The following is a 19,057-nucleotide window of genomic DNA, read 5'->3' on the forward strand; positions in this document are numbered from 1 at the left end:
AATATCTCTCGGTAATTTCCTGAAACATATTTTACTTCCGGCTAATAATGTTGAATTAAATAAAAACGAAGAAATATATGTCGGCATCATTGTTGACGTTTTTGTGACGACTGTCATCAAACGAAAAAGTAATATATCTTAACGGAAAAGCAAAAGCGAATTTTTAATATATATCGACACGTTGCCGTCGGTGTCATGTTGGGCGGTGTATGATACACCATGACGCGATTTTTAAAAATATATCTCTGCATTTTCCCGCGTGTGTGGAATGTTCTCAATTATTGCTGACACCGAGTCCAAAACCATCGATAAAAATGAAATCATATGGTGAGTTAGATTGGAGATAAAGGCGTGAGAGAGACTCAATGGCCTTGAAGTTGAAGTTACAGGCGTTTGAGAATTCATTTCGTTCTATAAACGGCAACTTTCATTGGATTTCCTTCCCGTTTTTTTTCAACCGAGTCGAAAACTATGTTAGCGACTGTGAAAAATGAAATGATATATCGAATTTTTAATATGTATCGACACGTTGCCGTCGGTGTCATGTTAGGCGGTGTATGATACACCATGACGCGATTTTAAAAAATATATCTGCATTTTCCCGCGTGTGTGGAATGTTCTCAATTATTGCTGACACCGACTCTAAAACCATCGATAAAAATGAAATCATATGGTGAGTTAGATTGGAGATAAAGGCGTGAGAGAGACTCAATGGCCTTGAAGTTACAGGCATTTGAGAATTCATTTCGTTCTATAAACGGCAACTTTCATCGGATTTTCTTCTCGTTTTTTTTCAACCGAGTCTAAAACTATGTTAGCGACTGTGAAAAATGAAATGATATATCGAATTTAAAATAGATATCGACACATTGCCGTCGGTGTCATGTTGGGCGGTGTATGATACACCATGACGCGATTTTAAAAAATATATCTCTGCATTTTCCCGCGTGTGTGGAATGTTTGTGGAAAATTAAAGATTTCAAATAAACCTATTTAAAGTGTATGCGCACATAACTAATAAAAAAAACGAAGAAATATCTCTCGGTAATTTCCTGAAACATATTTTACTTCCGGCTAATATGTTGAATGAAATAAAAACGAAGAAATATATGTCGGCATCATTGTTGACGTTTTTGTGACGACTATCATCAAACGAAATAGTAATATATCATAACGGAAAAGCAAAAGCGAATTTTTAATATATATCGACACATTGCCGGCGGTGTCATGTTGGGCGGTGTATGATACACCATGACGCGATTTTAAAAAATATATCTCTGCATTTTCCCGCGTGTGTGGATTGTTCTCAATTATTGCTGACACCGAGTCTAAAAGTAAAACCATCGATAAAAATGAAATCATATGGTGAGTTAGATTGGAGATAAAGGCGTGAGAGAGACTCAATGGCCTTGAAGTTACAGGCCTTTGAGAATTCATTTCGTTCTATAAACGGCAACTTTCATCGGATTTTCTTCCCGTTTTTTTTCAACCGAGTCTAAAACTATGTTAGCGACTGTGAAAAATGAAATGATTTATCGAATTTGATTTTAAATAAAACTGGGGGAGAGCAAGACACCACGGGCCTACACACACACACACACACACACACACACACACACACACACACACACATATATGCACGCGCGCGCACACGCACACACACACACACACACGTCCCACATGTATATATCCCACATCCCACATGTATATACAATATACATGTTTAAAGTGTACGTGCCCTTCCCCCCTCCCCCGCCGGGCAACGCTGAGTACTTCTGCTAGTAACTAATGAAATAAAAACGAAGAAATATCTCTGGGTAATTTCCTGAAACTCAGTGAAATTCGCTGAAATTCGCTGAAATTCGCTCGGTGTATCGGTGAAATATTTTATTTGGGCGGTGTAGAATTGCTTCGAACGAAATATCTCTCGGTAATTTCCTGAAACATATTTTACTTCCGGCTAATGTTGAATGAAATAAAAACGAAGAAATATATGTCGGCATCATTGTTGACGTTTTTGTGACGACTGTCATCAAACGAAAAAGTAATATATCTTAACGGAAAAGCAAAAGCGAATTTTTTATATATATCGACACATTGCCGTTGGTGTCATGTGGGGCGGTGTATGATACACCATGACGCGATTTTTAAAAATATATCTCTGCATTTTCCCGCGTGTGTGGAATGTTTGTGGAAAATTAAAGATTTCAAATAAACCTATTTAAAGTGTATGCGCACATAACTAATTTTAAAAAACGAAGAAATATCTCTCGGTAATTTCCTGAAACATATTTTACTTCCGGCTAATAATGTTGAATTAAATAAAAACGAAGAAATATATGTCGGCATCATTGTTGACGTTTTTGTGACGACTGTCATCAAACGAAAAAGTAATATATCTTAACGGAAAAGCAAAAGCGAATTTTTAATATATATCGACACGTTGCCATCGGTGTCATGTTGGGCGGTGTATGATACACCATGACGCGATTTTTAAAAATATATCTCTGCATTTTCCCGCGTGTGTGGAATGTTCTCAATTATTGCTGACACCGAGCCCAAAACCATCGATAAAAATGAAATCATATGGTGAGTTAGATTGGAGATAAAGGCGTGAGAGAGACTCAATGGCCTTGAAGTTGAAGTTACAGGCGTTTGAGAATTCATTTCGTTCTATAAACGGCAACTTTCATTGGATTTCCTTCCCGTTTTTTTTCAACCGAGTCGAAAACTATGTTAGCGACTGTGAAAAATGAAATGATATATCGAATTTTTAATATGTATCGACACGTTGCCGTCGGTGTCATGTTAGGCGGTGTATGATACACCATGACGCGATTTTAAAAAATATATCTGCATTTTCCCGCGTGTGTGGAATGTTCTCAATTATTGCTGACACCGACTCTAAAACCATCGATAAAAATGAAATCATATGGTGAGTTAGATTGGAGATAAAGGCGTGAGAGAGACTCAATGGCCTTGAAGTTACAGGCATTTGAGAATTCATTTCGTTCTATAAACGGCAACTTTCATCGGATTTTCTTCTCGTTTTTTTTCAACCGAGTCTAAAACTATGTTAGCGACTGTGAAAAATGAAATGATATATCGAATTTAAAATAGATATCGACACATTGCCGTCGGTGTCATGTTGGGCGGTGTATGATACACCATGACGCGATTTTAAAAAATATATCTCTGCATTTTCCCGCGTGTGTGGAATGTTTGTGGAAAATTAAAGATTTCAAATAAACCTATTTAAAGTGTATGCGCACATAACTAATAAAAAAAACGAAGAAATATCTCTCGGTAATTTCCTGAAACATATTTTACTTCCGGCTAATATGTTGAATGAAATAAAAACGAAGAAATATATGTCGGCATCATTGTTGACGTTTTTGTGACGACTATCATCAAACGAAATAGTAATATATCATAACGGAAAAGCAAAAGCGAATTTTTAATATATATCGACACATTGCCGGCGGTGTCATGTTGGGCGGTGTATGATACACCATGACGCGATTTTAAAAAATATATCTCTGCATTTTCCCGCGTGTGTGGATTGTTCTCAATTATTGCTGACACCGAGTCTAAAAGTAAAACCATCGATAAAAATGAAATCATATGGTGAGTTAGATTGGAGATAAAGGCGTGAGAGAGACTCAATGGCCTTGAAGTTACAGGCCTTTGAGAATTCATTTCGTTCTATAAACGGCAACTTTCATCGGATTTTCTTCCCGTTTTTTTTCAACCGAGTCTAAAACTATGTTAGCGACTGTGAAAAATGAAATGATTTATCGAATTTGATTTTAAATAAAACTGGGGGAGAGCAAGACACCACGGGCCTACACACACACACACACACACACACACACACACACACACATATATGCACGCGCGCGCACACGCACACACACACACACACGTCCCACATGTATATATCCCACATCCCACATGTATATACAATATACATGTTTAAAGTGTACGTGCCCTTCCCCCCTCCCCCGCCGGGCAACGCTGAGTACTTCTGCTAGTAACTAATGAAATAAAAACGAAGAAATATCTCTGGGTAATTTCCTGAAACTCAGTGAAATTCGCTGAAATTCGCTGAAATTCGCTCGGTGTATCGGTGAAATATTTTATTTGGGCGGTGTAGAATTGCTTCGAACGAAATATCTCTCGGTAATTTCCTGAAACATATTTTACTTCCGGCTAATGTTGAATGAAATAAAAACGAAGAAATATATGTCGGCATCATTGTTGACGTTTTTGTGACGACTGTCATCAAACGAAAAAGTAATATATCTTAACGGAAAAGCAAAAGCGAATTTTTTATATATATCGACACATTGCCGTCGGTGTCATGTGGGGCGGTGTATGATACACCATGACGCGATTTTTAAAAATATATCTCTGCATTTTCCCGCGTGTGTGGAATGTTTGTGGAAAATTAAAGATTTCAAATAAACCTATTTAAAGTGTATGCGCACATAACTAATTTTAAAAAACGAAGAAATATCTCTCGGTAATTTCCTGAAACATATTTTACTTCCGGCTAATAATGTTGAATTAAATAAAAACGAAGAAATATATGTCGGCATCATTGTTGACGTTTTTGTGACGACTGTCATCAAACGAAAAAGTAATATATCTTAACGGAAAAGCAAAAGCGAATTTTTAATATATATCGACACGTTGCCGTCGGTGTCATGTTGGGCGGTGTATGATACACCATGACGCGATTTTTAAAAATATATCTCTGCATTTTCCCGCGTGTGTGGAATGTTCTCAATTATTGCTGACACCGAGCCCAAAACCATCGATAAAAATGAAATCATATGGTGAGTTAGATTGGAGATAAAGGCGTGAGAGAGACTCAATGGCCTTGAAGTTGAAGTTACAGGCGTTTGAGAATTCATTTCGTTCTATAAACGGCAACTTTCATTGGATTTCCTTCCCGTTTTTTTTCAACCGAGTCGAAAACTATGTTAGCGACTGTGAAAAATGAAATGATATATCGAATTTTTAATATGTATCGACACGTTGCCGTCGGTGTCATGTTAGGCGGTGTATGATACACCATGACGCGATTTTAAAAAATATATCTGCATTTTCCCGCGTGTGTGGAATGTTCTCAATTATTGCTGACACCGACTCTAAAACCATCGATAAAAACGAAATCATATGGTGAGTTAGATTGGAGATAAAGGCGTGAGAGAGACTCAATGGCCTTGAAGTTACAGGCATTTGAGAATTCATTTCGTTCTATAAACGGCAACTTTCATCGGATTTTCTTCTCGTTTTTTTTCAACCGAGTCTAAAACTATGTTAGCGACTGTGAAAAATGAAATGATATATCGAATTTAAAATAGATATCGACACATTGCCGTCGGTGTCATGTTGGGCGGTGTATGATACACCATGACGCGATTTTAAAAAATATATCTCTGCATTTTCCCGCGTGTGTGGAATGTTTGTGGAAAATTAAAGATTTCAAATAAACCTATTTAAAGTGTATGCGCACATAACTAATAAAAAAAACGAAGAAATATCTCTCGGTAATTTCCTGAAACATATTTTACTTCCGGCTAATATGTTGAATGAAATAAAAACGAAGAAATATATGTCGGCATCATTGTTGACGTTTTTGTGACGACTATCATCAAACGAAATAGTAATATATCATAACGGAAAAGCAAAAGCGAATTTTTAATATATATCGACACATTGCCGGCGGTGTCATGTTGGGCGGTGTATGATACACCATGACGCGATTTTAAAAAATATATCTCTGCATTTTCCCGCGTGTGTGGATTGTTCTCAATTATTGCTGACACCGAGTCTAAAAGTAAAACCATCGATAAAAATGAAATCATATGGTGAGTTAGATTGGAGATAAAGGCGTGAGAGAGACTCAATGGCCTTGAAGTTACAGGCCTTTGAGAATTCATTTCGTTCTATAAACGGCAACTTTCATCGGATTTTCTTCCCGTTTTTTTTCAACCGAGTCTAAAACTATGTTAGCGACTGTGAAAAATGAAATGATTTATCGAATTTGATTTTAAATAAAACTGGGGGAGAGCAAGACACCACGGGCCTACAAAACAGGACTCAAAGCTATGCGAGTTAATAAAATGGTGGATATTTGTTTATAGCCACTCCCAGAATGGGTGGAGCTATGGGTGGAGCTACTCTGCAAACCGAGTAAGCCACACCCCGGACAGACACCCAACAGATAGACAGACAGACAGACAGACAGAATCATCTACGGCTATTATAATATAGACTCTCGGTAATTTCCTGAAACATATTTTACTTCCGGCTAATATGTTGAATGAAATAAAAACGAAGAAATATATGTCGGCATCATTGTTGACGTTTTTGTGACGACTATCATCAAACGAAATAGTAATATATCATAACGGAAAAGCAAAAGCGAATTTTTAATATATATCGACACATTGCCGGCGGTGTCATGTTGGGCGGTGTATGATACACCATGACGCGATTTTAAAAAATATATCTCTGCATTTTCCCGCGTGTGTGGATTGTTCTCAATTATTGCTGACACCGAGTCTAAAAGTAAAACCATCGATAAAAATGAAATCATATGGTGAGTTAGATTGGAGATAAAGGCGTGAGAGAGACTCAATGGCCTTGAAGTTACAGGCCTTTGAGAATTCATTTCGTTCTATAAACGGCAACTTTCATCGGATTTTCTTCCCGTTTTTTTTCAACCGAGTCTAAAACTATGTTAGCGACTGTGAAAAATGAAATGATTTATCGAATTTGATTTTAAATAAAACTGGGGGAGAGCAAGACACCACGGGCCTACAAAACAGGACTCAAAGCTATGCGAGTTAATAAAATGGTGGATATTTGTTTATAGCCACTCCCAGAATGGGTGGAGCTATGGGTGGAGCTACTCTGCAAACCGAGTAAGCCACACCCCGGACAGACACCCAACAGATAGACAGACAGACAGACAGACAGAATCATCTACGGCTATTATAATATAGATATATATATATCAAAAAAAAAACTTAAAAAAAAACCTTTATCTATCAATATTGTTGAAAATGAAGATAAAATAGCTGTATGTTGAAATATGTTGAAAAAGGCAAAACTTTACATGGGGTGTACTTACTTTTTCACGTGACTGTATATACTGTATATATATATACAGGGTGATTGAAAAGTAACTCCATATTTTAAAATATTTAGAAATTATTTATTTATTGTAATATGTTTCTCAGATTTTTAGTGTTTGTTCCTTAATGTATGGGTATTTCACCTGTGTTGGTGTTTTTTCAGATTATTTTTTGTTTGAAATTCGGAAGCTCTACAAACATGGCTGGACATCTTACCCTGCAGGAGCGTGCCCAGCTAGCGGCACGTTACGAAGTTTGGAAATCCGTTGTTCAAGTGCAAAGATGGTGGAGGACCATTAAAGGAGCATATGCTCAAGTTGAGGCAAAGACGATCAAGAATTGTCATGCAAAACTCATGGCTACAGGATCTGTATCTGATACTCGAAGAAGCGGTCGCCCTTCCAAGTCCAGTGACCCGGAGACAGTGCAAGCAGTTCAAGAAATGTTTACACATAGCCCAAGAAAGTCAATTCGACAAGCAGCAAGGGAAAGTGGGCTCTCCATTCACACAGTACGAACTGTGCTCAAAAAGGAGCTTAAATGGCATGCTTGGAAGCCGCACTACTGTCAAGCACTCTCTGCTGAAGACTGCGACATTCGCATGGAGTTTGGGGAGGTGATGCTGGCTTGGTATGAAGATTGGTCTGATCTCTTTAAAAATATCCTCTGGTCTGATGAAGCGGTATTTCACATCGGTGGGTGTGTGAACCGTCACAACTGCTATTACTGGGCAGGAGAAGATCCTCGTGTTATTTCTGAAAAAACGCAATATCGGCCCAAGGTAACGGTGTGGTGTGGAATGACCACACCATGTTTGTAGGGCTTCCGAATTTCAAACAAAACATAATCTGAAAAACAACCAACACAGCTTAAATTCTTATACATTAAGGAACAAACACTAAAAATGTGAGAAACATATTACAATAAATAAATAATTTCTAAATATTTTAAAATAGGGAGTTACTTTTCAATCACACTGTATATATATATATATACAGACTTGGCATTTAATGTGGAATATTTTTTTTGTGGGGGTGAACTTACTTTTCAAGATGTCTTAGAACCAAAAGTTCATTCGAATTATGTGGAAATTATTCTAGATTTTGTTAATGTGACCTTTAAAAGAATCAAAAACTACATTTGACATTTCGAAACAAAGAAATTGATCATTGAAAGTGATGTAAACTGATATCGAACTCAATTCATGGACAGTACTGTGTTAAACGTCTGTACGTTTTCCAGAAGTATCTCTTTATTTTGCACATTAGCCCAAAAAATTTAACAAAAACAAAAGTGAAATTACGACTGGGATTACGGACAGTAAAATTACAGTTCAGTACTTCGTGTAACCCCCACAAGCATTCAGGAGAGCACGTACACATTGAGGCATGCTGTTCACGAGATTTGCCAAGGTTTAGACAGGAATCGCTTGCCATGCAGTGACAATAGCCTGCTGCAATTCACGCACAGAGGTCGGCTGCTGGTCCAAGTGGTCAATTTGACGCGTTAATTCTGCCCACAAGTTCTCTATCGGATTCATATCCGGGGACATGGCAGGCCACTCCATATGCTCTACACCACGGTCAGCAAGAAAGTGTTGGATCATGCGAGTATGATGAGGATGTGCATTGTCATCTTGCAAGACAAAGTTTCCTCAAAAGGCTGCACGAGCAAATGGAAGCAATGTTTCTTCCAGAATGGCCCTGTACTTGAACTGGTTCAGGTTTCCATTCAGAACAACCAGGTCAGTTTTGCCCCCTGCATGAAAAGCAGCCCAAACGGTCACCCCACCACCTACAGCTTGGACTCTTGGCACTATACAATCTTTGTTGTAGGGTTCATTCACTTGTCTGCGCACTCGGACGCGGCCATCTTGACGATAGACCAGAAATCTAGACTTGTCACTGAAGATCACGTGATTCCAATGTCCTGGCTGCCATTGACGGTGCTCTCTGGCCCACTGCAATCAGCGCTGGCGGTGTTGTCTGGTCAGGCGTGGCTTTCTCAGGGGACGCCTGGCACGATAGCCTGCTTGAACCAGTCGTTGGTTGACTAGCCTTCTGGATACAGGCACATTTGTCAGTTGCTGCCACTCAGCCCGAAGCCGATTAGCTGACTTGGTACGGCCATTGCGGACTAACCGGTGCAGCTGGCGATCATCCCTCCTTGTGGGTCTGCGGGGACGTCCTGGCCTCGGTATTGGAGTAGGGACACCCCTCTGAGCATTTCGTTTCAGGATCTTTGACACCTGACCTTGAGTGATGCCATACTGCCGAGCAATAGCACGCTGTTTCATGCCGTAATTTCGTAAAGCCACCACTCCATGACTAACAGCATTTTCGAGTTGACGGACCATCTCCAGAGGAAGCGGCAATAACTTTTGGAGATGTGCAGCAGTTGTTTTCCACTAATACAGAACGCAACAACCCTTGTATACCCGACTGTGAAGCCAATCATCAAATGCACCTGTCCGTACATTTTGCCACGCCACCTGTGATATAATCCTGTTGTTGACTTCTTGCTGCGACAGACAATCAGTGACATGGTTCTTTTAACAAATAAATCACCAAAATGTAAAAGAAACTCACCAGATTGATATACTGAGTTAAGAAAGTAAACCCAAGTCAAGAAAAAAAATAATTCCATATTAAATGCAAAGTCTGTATATATATATATATATATATATATATATATATATATATATATATATATATATTGTTGTGGATCTCGGACGTCGGCTCTCCCCTTATCAAGGGGGGGTTAATCCCCTTGTCTTTTTATCTGGCCGATCCGAGTCCTGGAAGTTATAACGTCCTTCCTGGCGTGGCGTTAGGGAGGGTTTGTTAGGCCTAGGGGTTCACGACTACCTAATTACTAACGCCGACCAGAAACGAGGGAATAACTACCGCCCAAACCACGGATATGATGGAAAATGCCGAGCGGATAGCAATTCGCGATTCGGGCCATTAACAGGAACTAAACCCGATTATGGCGGTTCCGATCGTGCCACGTTTACCCAATGAGAGAAAAGACGGATGCGATTGAATAAGAGGAAAACCCAGAAAATAGGAAGAACAAAGATTGGTTGATTAACAATGTACAAGGAGGAGTAGAGGAAACGAAAGGAATGTACAGGATAGGAAGGGGAAGAAGCAGAACACAGGGCAGCCTTAAACAGTCTTATTCTTAATACCCAGGACAAACATACACACTCACATGGGGATTGTAGATGGTGGATGGTGACCGTCGCGTCCAGGCTCCAGACGGCTCCAGTCCAGGCTCCAGTCCAGCAGGCGAAACCCGGCAGGCAGCTCCGCGTGTAGTTGGAATGCGACCGGACAATTATATAGCGTGGGGAAGCTGGTGTCCTATGGCGTATGTAATAAATGCACACTCGTGCCAAACGCCCCCTCTCTCCAAGGTCCTTTCGCACAGCGCGTTTCCAACCAGTCCTTTACAACGCCAATCGTACGATGCCGTCTTGGACAGTTCTCTCATCAAGTGCGCCGGATATCTCTTCACAAAGTTGCGCTCTCCCGATAAGTCCTCCTTTAATAAGGTCCTCCTTTAATCAGCGCCACTGCATCAGTCCTACGGTAAGGTCTCTCATCAAGCGCGCCGTATATCTCATAAGTCCTTTTGCAACGCGCATCATATGCCAATCATATGATGCAGTTCTCCAAGTCCTCTGAAAGGGCTTTGCGTTCGCGCTTATATAAGCCAACCAAGCGATCGCTCCGCGAGCCCCAAAGCCACGCCTGTCGGCGATGTCACTTCAGCCCTGGTTGGCTGGGGCTTGCTTACTGGCCCCGCCTTTGACGGCTGGGTGACGTGGCCACACCTTCTTCCTGGCATTCCGCCCCCTTTCTCGCGCCTTGCCTCATGGCTTATGGCGGCATTGAGCGAGCGCTAAGGCAGCTGCTGCTGGCCGAGGCGCGTAACACTTGGGAGGGGCCATGGGCAGACTGGAGGGCGCGTAATGGCATCGCTTGGAGAGGGAGGCTTTCAAAATGGACGGATTGGGACCTACTCCTTATTTGATTGACACAACGCAGATTCAACTATTGGAAACACGGCCTTACCTATACACATACTAATGAAATAACTGAATTCCTATGATGACCTACGTGTTGCTTGTGGCCTAACTATGGGGTGAAACCTATAACCTTTTAATGTCATATTTATTTACAAGAGTGTGGGTTCTCAAAAGTGCAACAATATATATATATATATATATATATAATATATATATATAATGTTGATCAAGGCACCTCCTAGCTTTCATGGTGAGCACCAGCCACGGATTATGTCTCACACTGTAAATACTGCATAAACTGCAAGGAACCAACAGCCTGTCTGCCACACAGACCATCGTTCCCGCCAGTGCAAACCAAAACCAGGGGGTGCGGTGCGATCGGCGGGGATAATAATCAACGACATAACAGCGTGACGAGCGCTGTCCCGATCTCCTGTGGACCGAAGTCCTACACCAAAGCGTCACCTCAGTCCTGGAGGCCTCAGCCCGGCCACTCTGTCAACAGACAGAGATTTATTCTTTGGTCCCCATTGGCTAAACATGAAGCAGAGCCGCCAATCCAGATTTCGGGCTTATTAACTGTTATGAGGCCACAGTTAAGGCCTGCCTTTTTTACGATGAAAAAATGTAAAAAGTCAAACATTTGAACAGCCTCGGACGTGCACCTTGAACCCATGGCAAGGCACAACGTCAACAAGGCTGTCCCCATAACAATACACATGCGCCTCAACCCCAAGGGGGAAGCACATGGTCATTTAAACTCATGCATCATGCCCCCGAAGGGCCACAATGCATGGTCATACAATTGGGACCACTCCTCTTAATAGGAGTAAGACCCCTAGATCCACCGACAGGGCATTACTCCTGCCAGGTCCGATTTGCATGCAGGTCTACCAGCGCTTTTAGGGCCTGCGCAAGGCCTGCCTTTTTTGCTTGTGAAAAAAGGTAAAAAGTCAAACATTTGAACAGCCTCGGATGTGCACCTTGACCCCATGGCCAAGGCACAACGTCAACAAGGCTGTCCCCATAACAATACACATGTGCCTCAACCCCAAGGGGGAAGCACATGGTCATTCAAACGCATGCATCATGCCCCCGAGGGGACACAATGCATGGTCATACAATTGGGACCACTCCTCTTAATAGGAGTAAGACCCCTTAATCCACCAGCAGGGCATTACTCCTGCTAGGTACGATTTGCATGCAGGTCTACGAGCGTTTTGGGCCCGCTCGAAGGCCTGCCTTTTTTACAAAAGGTAAAAAGTCAAACATTTGAACAGCCTCGGACGTGCACCTTGACCCCATGGCCAAGGCACAACGTCAACAAGGCTGTCCCAATAACAATACACATGTGCCTCAACCCCAACGGGGAGGCACATGGTCATTCAAACACATGCATCATGCCCCCGAGGGGCCACAATGCATGGTCATACAATTGGGACCACTCCTCTTAATCGGAGTAAGACCCCTTAATCCACTAGCAGGGCATTACTCCTGCCAGGTACGATTTGCATGCAGGTCTACGAGCGTTTTGGGCCCGCTCAAAGGCCTGCCTTTTTTACAATGAAAAAAGGTAAAAAGTCAAACATTTGAACAGCCTCGGACATGCACCTTGACCCCATGGCCAAGGCACAACGTCTATCAAGGCTGTCCCAATAACAATATACATGCACCTCAACCCCAAGGCTGAAGCACATGGTCATTCAAACACATGCATCATGCCCCCGAAGGGCCACAATGCATGGTCATACAATTGGGACCACTCCTCTTAATAGGAGTAAGACCCCTTAATCCACCAGCAGGGCATTACTCCTGCCAGGTACAATTTTGCAGGCTTGATCACTGTTGTTTTGGGGCCACAGCTAAGGCCTGCCTTTTTTGCTTGTGAAAAAAGGTAAAAAGTCAAACATTTGAACAGCCTCGGACGTGCACCTTGACCCCATGGTCAAAGCACAATGTCAACAAGGCTGTCCCTATAACAATACACATGCGCCTCAACCCCAAGGGAGAAGCGCATGGTCATTCAAACGCATGCATCATGCCCCCGAGGGGCCACAATGCATGGTCATTCAATTGGGACCACTCCTCTCAATAGGAGTAAGACCCCTTAATCCACTGACAGGGCATTACTCCTGTCAGATACGATTTGCGCCCGCGTGTTTTGGGCCCGCACGGAAGGCCTGCCTTTTTTACAATGAAAAAAGGTAAAAAGTCAAACATTTGAACAGCCTCGGACGTGCACCTTGACCCCTTGGCCAAGGCACAACGTCAACAAGGCTGTCCCCATAACAATACACATGCGCCTCAACCCCGAGGGGGAAGCGCATGGTCATTCAAATGCATGCATCATGCCCCCCGAAGGGCCACAATGCATGGTCATACAATTGGGACCACTCCTCTTAATAGGAGTGAGACCCCTTAATCCACCGGCAGGGCATTACTCCTGCCAGGTCCGATTTGCATGCAGTTCTACGCGTGTTTAGGGCCCACACGGAAGGCCTGCCTTTTTTACTATGAAAAAAGGTAAAAAGTCAAACATTTGAACAGCCTTGGACGTGCACCTTGACCCCATGGTCAAGGCACATCGTCATCAAGGCTGTCCCCATAACAATACACATGCGCCTCAACCCCGAGGGGGAAGCACATGGTCATTCAAACGCATGCATCATGCCCCCCGAAGGGCCACAATGCATGGTCATACAATTGGGACCAGGTCCAGCTGGCGTCTCGCTGGCACCGTCCAGCGCATGCTCGGGTGTGCCTTTTTGTCGCATTTATGATCTTCTTCCTCTTCGCTCTTTGATTTCATTGAGCTTGATGTGTTTTGCGTGAGCTCCCAAAAAAGCTCAATATATTCACAGAAATGGCGTGCTGTGTGTGATCCGATGGAGTGAGAACATGATAAGGTCTATCTCAGATAATTGGTGCTCACCTTCGCGGGAAACGCGAGAAACTGGACGCTCGGTGGTGAGGGTCCCCAAGCGTGGATGATTGACTGGAGCGAGGGGTGGAGCTTCTGCAGGTGTACCAATGGGTATGCTTTGTGCATGGCCAGGCTCCACCCTGCTTAAATGAATATAAAGGCTGAACGCAGGTGCCTCTCGCCGCCTTGGAATTGAGCCAGAAATCTGCTGTGAACCTGGAGAATCGCCTTCCTGCCATCTGTGTATAAACTGTGTTGTGCTGAGGAAAAGACCGTTGCCATGATGGATGAGGGAGTGACCATGATCGACCATGCGCGAGCGACCATGTACTGCACCACACCGACTGACCATCCTCCACCCCGACCCCACACTCCCACCTGTGTCAGGACCGATACCCGTCCGTCGACGGTGCCTAAATAAGGCAAGGGCCGACCCTAAGCCCAAAACTCATTCCCCCCCTCCTCTTCTTTTCTTCCTCTCTACCTTTCCCCGGAGAGTAATTCTGCTGGGTCCATGGTTCATGCCTAAATATGAAATTGGAGATGGAGTAAGCGTTAAGGTTAAGAGGGACGAAGCTTTTCAGGTTGTGATTTTTGACTTATGGTTTTTTAATTATTGTGATTTGCACCCTTGTAAGTTGTATTTGTGCTTGTAATTGCTTTCTCTTTGACCATTGTAAATTGTAAAAGTGTTGTTTTTCCTTGGATTTTACTCAGAAAAATGAATTTTATTCCTCCTTCATCCACAAGCACATATTCCCCATGCAACATATATAACAAGTGTCATTTAAAATTACATGTTCATTACGTGTTCTTGCTTTCGGACATCTCTTCTTATCACTGATTGGTTTTCTGGCATAGCAACAGCGCCTGAGGATTTCCTTAGCTTTAAGGGAATTCTTATCCTTAAGGGTTGTTTATGCAACAACACTTGAGGAAATCCTTCGCTGAGGAATTACAGCGTACCTCAAGGGAAATCTTTCCTTCAGGTTGAGGGAGTTTTATGCAACCGGGCCAAAGAGATGAACAGCACTGAATCAGAGTACACCAGGCTAGAGTTCCAAAACCTATTAGATGTGTTTTGATGACATCAGAACTGATTTGTTGGATAATCTGAAATTAGTAAATATGACTGATTGATCTAGTATGCCACTGTCATTCATGCAGTCATGACGTGTACAGGAAGTGAATGATTCCACCAAAAAGCATATTTGAAGAAAATCAGAGGCTGAATTTGGAGGTTTATTACACTGAGGTTCCACAAGATGGTAAGAGGCAAGTTGTTGTTCTTCCAGAAAATTTCTCAAGATCCCAGCTTCCAAAGCACATTTTGAGACATACATGACTTATCCAATACCTCATCCAATTAACCCCATCCAAGTTGTTGACAAGGCTGCTTTGTGTATTCGCAAATCTATACAAAGTCATGAGACTAACATGCCTTGGCCTCCAAAGCCGTCTGAGCTACGAAAGTGGTATGAGTATTCCTGAACAATTCAGAATATTTTTACTTCCTCTCTTGATCAGCAGCATGGATTGTCAACATGAAGCAGATTCTCCGAGAATGCAATGACTACTGAATTAGTTTGGACAAGACATTGTGTCCGGCTTAAGTCACAGCAAACGAAAGCCTCCAAAGTACGTCCTGCTGCCATATACTGTCAAATTTCCAACAAACAATGTGGAGCCCATTCAAATGTTAAAATCGCTGTGGCCATGGAATTGTTTATTCGCAAATTGATGAAATAAACGTGCTGCTTTGTGCCAACAAAAAATGGCTGCAACATCAAATAATAAAAACCACTACCAGAAAACATCCAGCCGAATGTCAACACCATTGTGGCTTGGGATAACATCGATAGACTGGAGGAAACCGTCTGGGTAGGTACCTCTCAGAGTAAATGGTATTGCAGAAATTAAAAGAAAGGCAAATAAGTTTTGAACTGATATCTGCTGCGAACTTTCTTTGATAAAACACAGGTGAATGTTGTGGGCTTACTGCATGGAAATGTGTGGAAGTAATTTCCACTGAGGTACTGCAAGGTGCATGGCAAAATAAACTTTGTGGATGGTAGCCTGTCTGCACACAGCTGAACATCATGAAGTTAGTGGATGGACCGGAGTTAATATTTCTGTTTGAAGCGATGTAACAGTGACCCAAGACAATGTAGGATTCCCACCTATAATCGATACACCTGCTACAAACATGTACACCGTTTATAACGTTTATCTGCAGTCTCTTAAGATCAATGATTCATTGAAACCTCCGTCATACAAAATCGTTCCTTGGCACACTTGAACTCATATCCACTACCTACAAGGCCTTTGTCTGCAGCTTGATGGATGACTGCTCTCTCTTTTGGGCTGGAGGCACTGCCCAAAACCCTGCTCAACTTGATGCCGAGGAAACTAAGGCCTTCCAAATCAATGGAATCTCCCACTATTACACAAATTATATGAGATTCCTTCAAAATCAAAATCATTGAAAACTTTCCCATCACAGAAAAGTTGGTGGTTTCCCTTCCTTCTATTTCCATTCAGATCTTGCACCTTCTGCCAAGAATGTGCTCTGTCCTACTCCTCCCACCTCCAACCCCCTCCCCAAGTTTTCTGAAGGGTGCACTTAGTCTGTGAGTAATCCTTTTCCCAAAATCCAAAATCACTTCCCACCGACACTCATTTTTCTCTTTTTCCCCCACCGATGGAACCAACTTCCACAATCTCGTCAGTGTCATTGTTTCCTTCAGGTCTTCAAGAAATCTGTTCACCACGATCTCAATATGTATCCATCTTGTTCACCCCGTGTGTCCTCTGCTTGCTCTCATTCTTCCCCAGTACCTTATTTCTCCAAGTCTTCCTCCATTTTGTCCCTCAAGTCTGCTGTTTGTGCCCCCCACCCACATCTGCTGGCTTTATTCTCTTATTTTTGTTCTCTTAGCCCTGATTTATTTCGTGTTCTCACTGGTCCACAAGCCTCAACTGTAAAAACAGAAACAAACTGGAACGGCACCCGGTGGAGCGTGTACCTCCGCCACGCTGAACAGTTTGTTTTGTATCCCACGAAATGGCCTGATCTGCATCAGGACGTCAACCAAAATCAAATCAATTAGTCATTGTCACACACCCAACCTGCCCAGCTAGTTTTGTTCGAATACATTCATAACTCTGATATGTCGTGCTACACAGGATGTCGTTTTTGGCTGTATATCTCAATGGTGAAGCATCACTTAAAAAACTCGGTTATCATACATTTTCGAGATATTGTACTCGCAGACAGACAAACAGACCGGGGTGAAAACATAACCTCCATCAGTGGGAGAGGTAATCAGAGTGTTAGCTTTTAATCATGTTTATTCAGATTAGAAATTATATAAATCATCTCTGTTCTTCCATGACTCGTCGTGTCAATTAAAAAAAAACTAAAAAATGAAGAAATCTTCATAAACGCTCAAACCGACATGTCTATGATGGTATTTAAATGATTTCTGTGACCATTTTTTTTTAGGGTTCACCCACCTTGAGAAAATTGCTTCCATAATCTTGGAATTCAAGGCGGTAGAAGGAAGTAGAGGCAGAAATTGTTTGGAGATTGCATTTGGCTGTTACAACAGCAGTCTGCAGGCTGCTGTCGAGGTCAAACTCCAATCTCTGTACACCGTTTGAAGGTTCCAGATACATCACAGAATTTTCATGGGTCACAGCTGGTCGGTTCTGAATGTCCTTTTATTTGGAGACAACAACAAAAAGCAAGGAGAGGGTAAAGTGACCAAAATAAATACCCATACATGTATGCAGAATAAAATAAAATTGAAAAGAGTACAAATATCTGCTGCTTTTCTTCTGCTCCAATCGGTTCTTCTGATCATGTGCTTGTTAAAGTGGACATCTCTCTGGCCATTCTCAGAGAGCCTCCTCAGCGCCGACAAGTCTGGCATTTCACTCAGGCTGACTAGCACGGTCTGCAAGCAGCCATCAATCATCTGGACTGGTCCCCCATCTCTACTGCCTCTGACATCAATTCTTCCTGGGAATTCTTCCAAAGCAAACTGCTCTCTCTCATGCACAGATTTATCCCATCTCGTCTTCAGTTGTCTTACCCTTCCTCCAGTCCATGGTACACTGAATCTTGTGGTGAGGCAGTTGCCCTGAAACAACTTGCCTTTGCCTCGTCGAAGGCATATCCAACTGAAGGCAATCTCAGTTCCTTCCACCAAGCTTCGAACAAGTGTGTGTCTACCCTCAGGAGTGCCATGAAGCACTATCTCTACACACTCAAGATTGAACTCTCAAACCTTTCTCCTTCTTCCAAATCCTGGTGGGGTCTGGTCAAATCCGTTTGTGGTGTTTGTTCCCCCTCCATCCCCTCCCTTACCTCAAATGGCTACACAGTTGACACCGCACGTGACAAAGCCGAATGCCTCATCTCTGTGTTTGCCTCAAAATCTTGTGTCCCAAATCCATCTCTCTCCGTTCCCATCTTTCCCAGTCGAACCCAACTGCTCCTGCACTCTGTGTCCTTCTCTCCTGACAAGGTGGAGAAGTTTTTGTCAAACCTCGACTCTGATTCTGCAACTGGACCAGACGGCATCAGTCCACGGGTCCTAAAATCCTGCTCTGCTGCTCTATCTCACCCTCTCTCTGTTCTTTTCACCCTCTCTGTTGCTCAAGGTCATCTGCCAGCATCTTGGAAATCAGCAAACATTACCGCTTTTCACAAAAAGGTGCAAAAACAGATCCTTGCAACGACAGACCAATCAGCCTGCTCCCAATTATCAGCAAAGTCATGGAATCCATCATTGCTTCGGATATCAAATCCTTCCTCTTCTCCAATGGCTTGATCTCTGATCATCAATTTGGATTCAGACCAGGTCATTCTACTCTGGACATGTTGCTTCTGCTGTCTCAACAATGGATGGAGGTCCTCAATGCCAAACAGGAAATCAGAGA

At 42.5% G+C, this 19,057-nt stretch overlaps 2 protein-coding genes across 2 annotated transcripts in view; one reads left to right on the forward strand and one right to left on the reverse strand.

Moving 5' to 3' along the window:
* LOC137416116 (carnitine O-palmitoyltransferase 2, mitochondrial-like) overlaps positions 1 to 19,057 on the reverse strand; it is a 1,201,140-nt gene that overhangs the window by 1,075,959 nt on the left and 106,124 nt on the right. The window contains exon 9 of the mRNA XM_078769788.1: positions 17,627 to 17,830. Within this exon, the coding sequence (XP_078625914.1) occupies positions 17,627 to 17,830 (204 nt within the window). The remainder of the gene's footprint in view (positions 1 to 17,626; positions 17,831 to 19,057) is intronic.
* The window catches only part of LOC144889489 (uncharacterized), an 880,122-nt gene that overhangs the window by 78,927 nt on the left and 782,138 nt on the right, over positions 1 to 19,057 (forward strand). The window lies entirely within an intron of this gene.

Source organism: Myxine glutinosa, chromosome 1, assembly GCF_964187855.1.
Source record: "Myxine glutinosa chromosome 1, kmMyxGlut1.1, whole genome shotgun sequence".
Classification (NCBI taxonomy): domain Eukaryota; kingdom Metazoa; phylum Chordata; class Myxini; order Myxiniformes; family Myxinidae; genus Myxine; species Myxine glutinosa.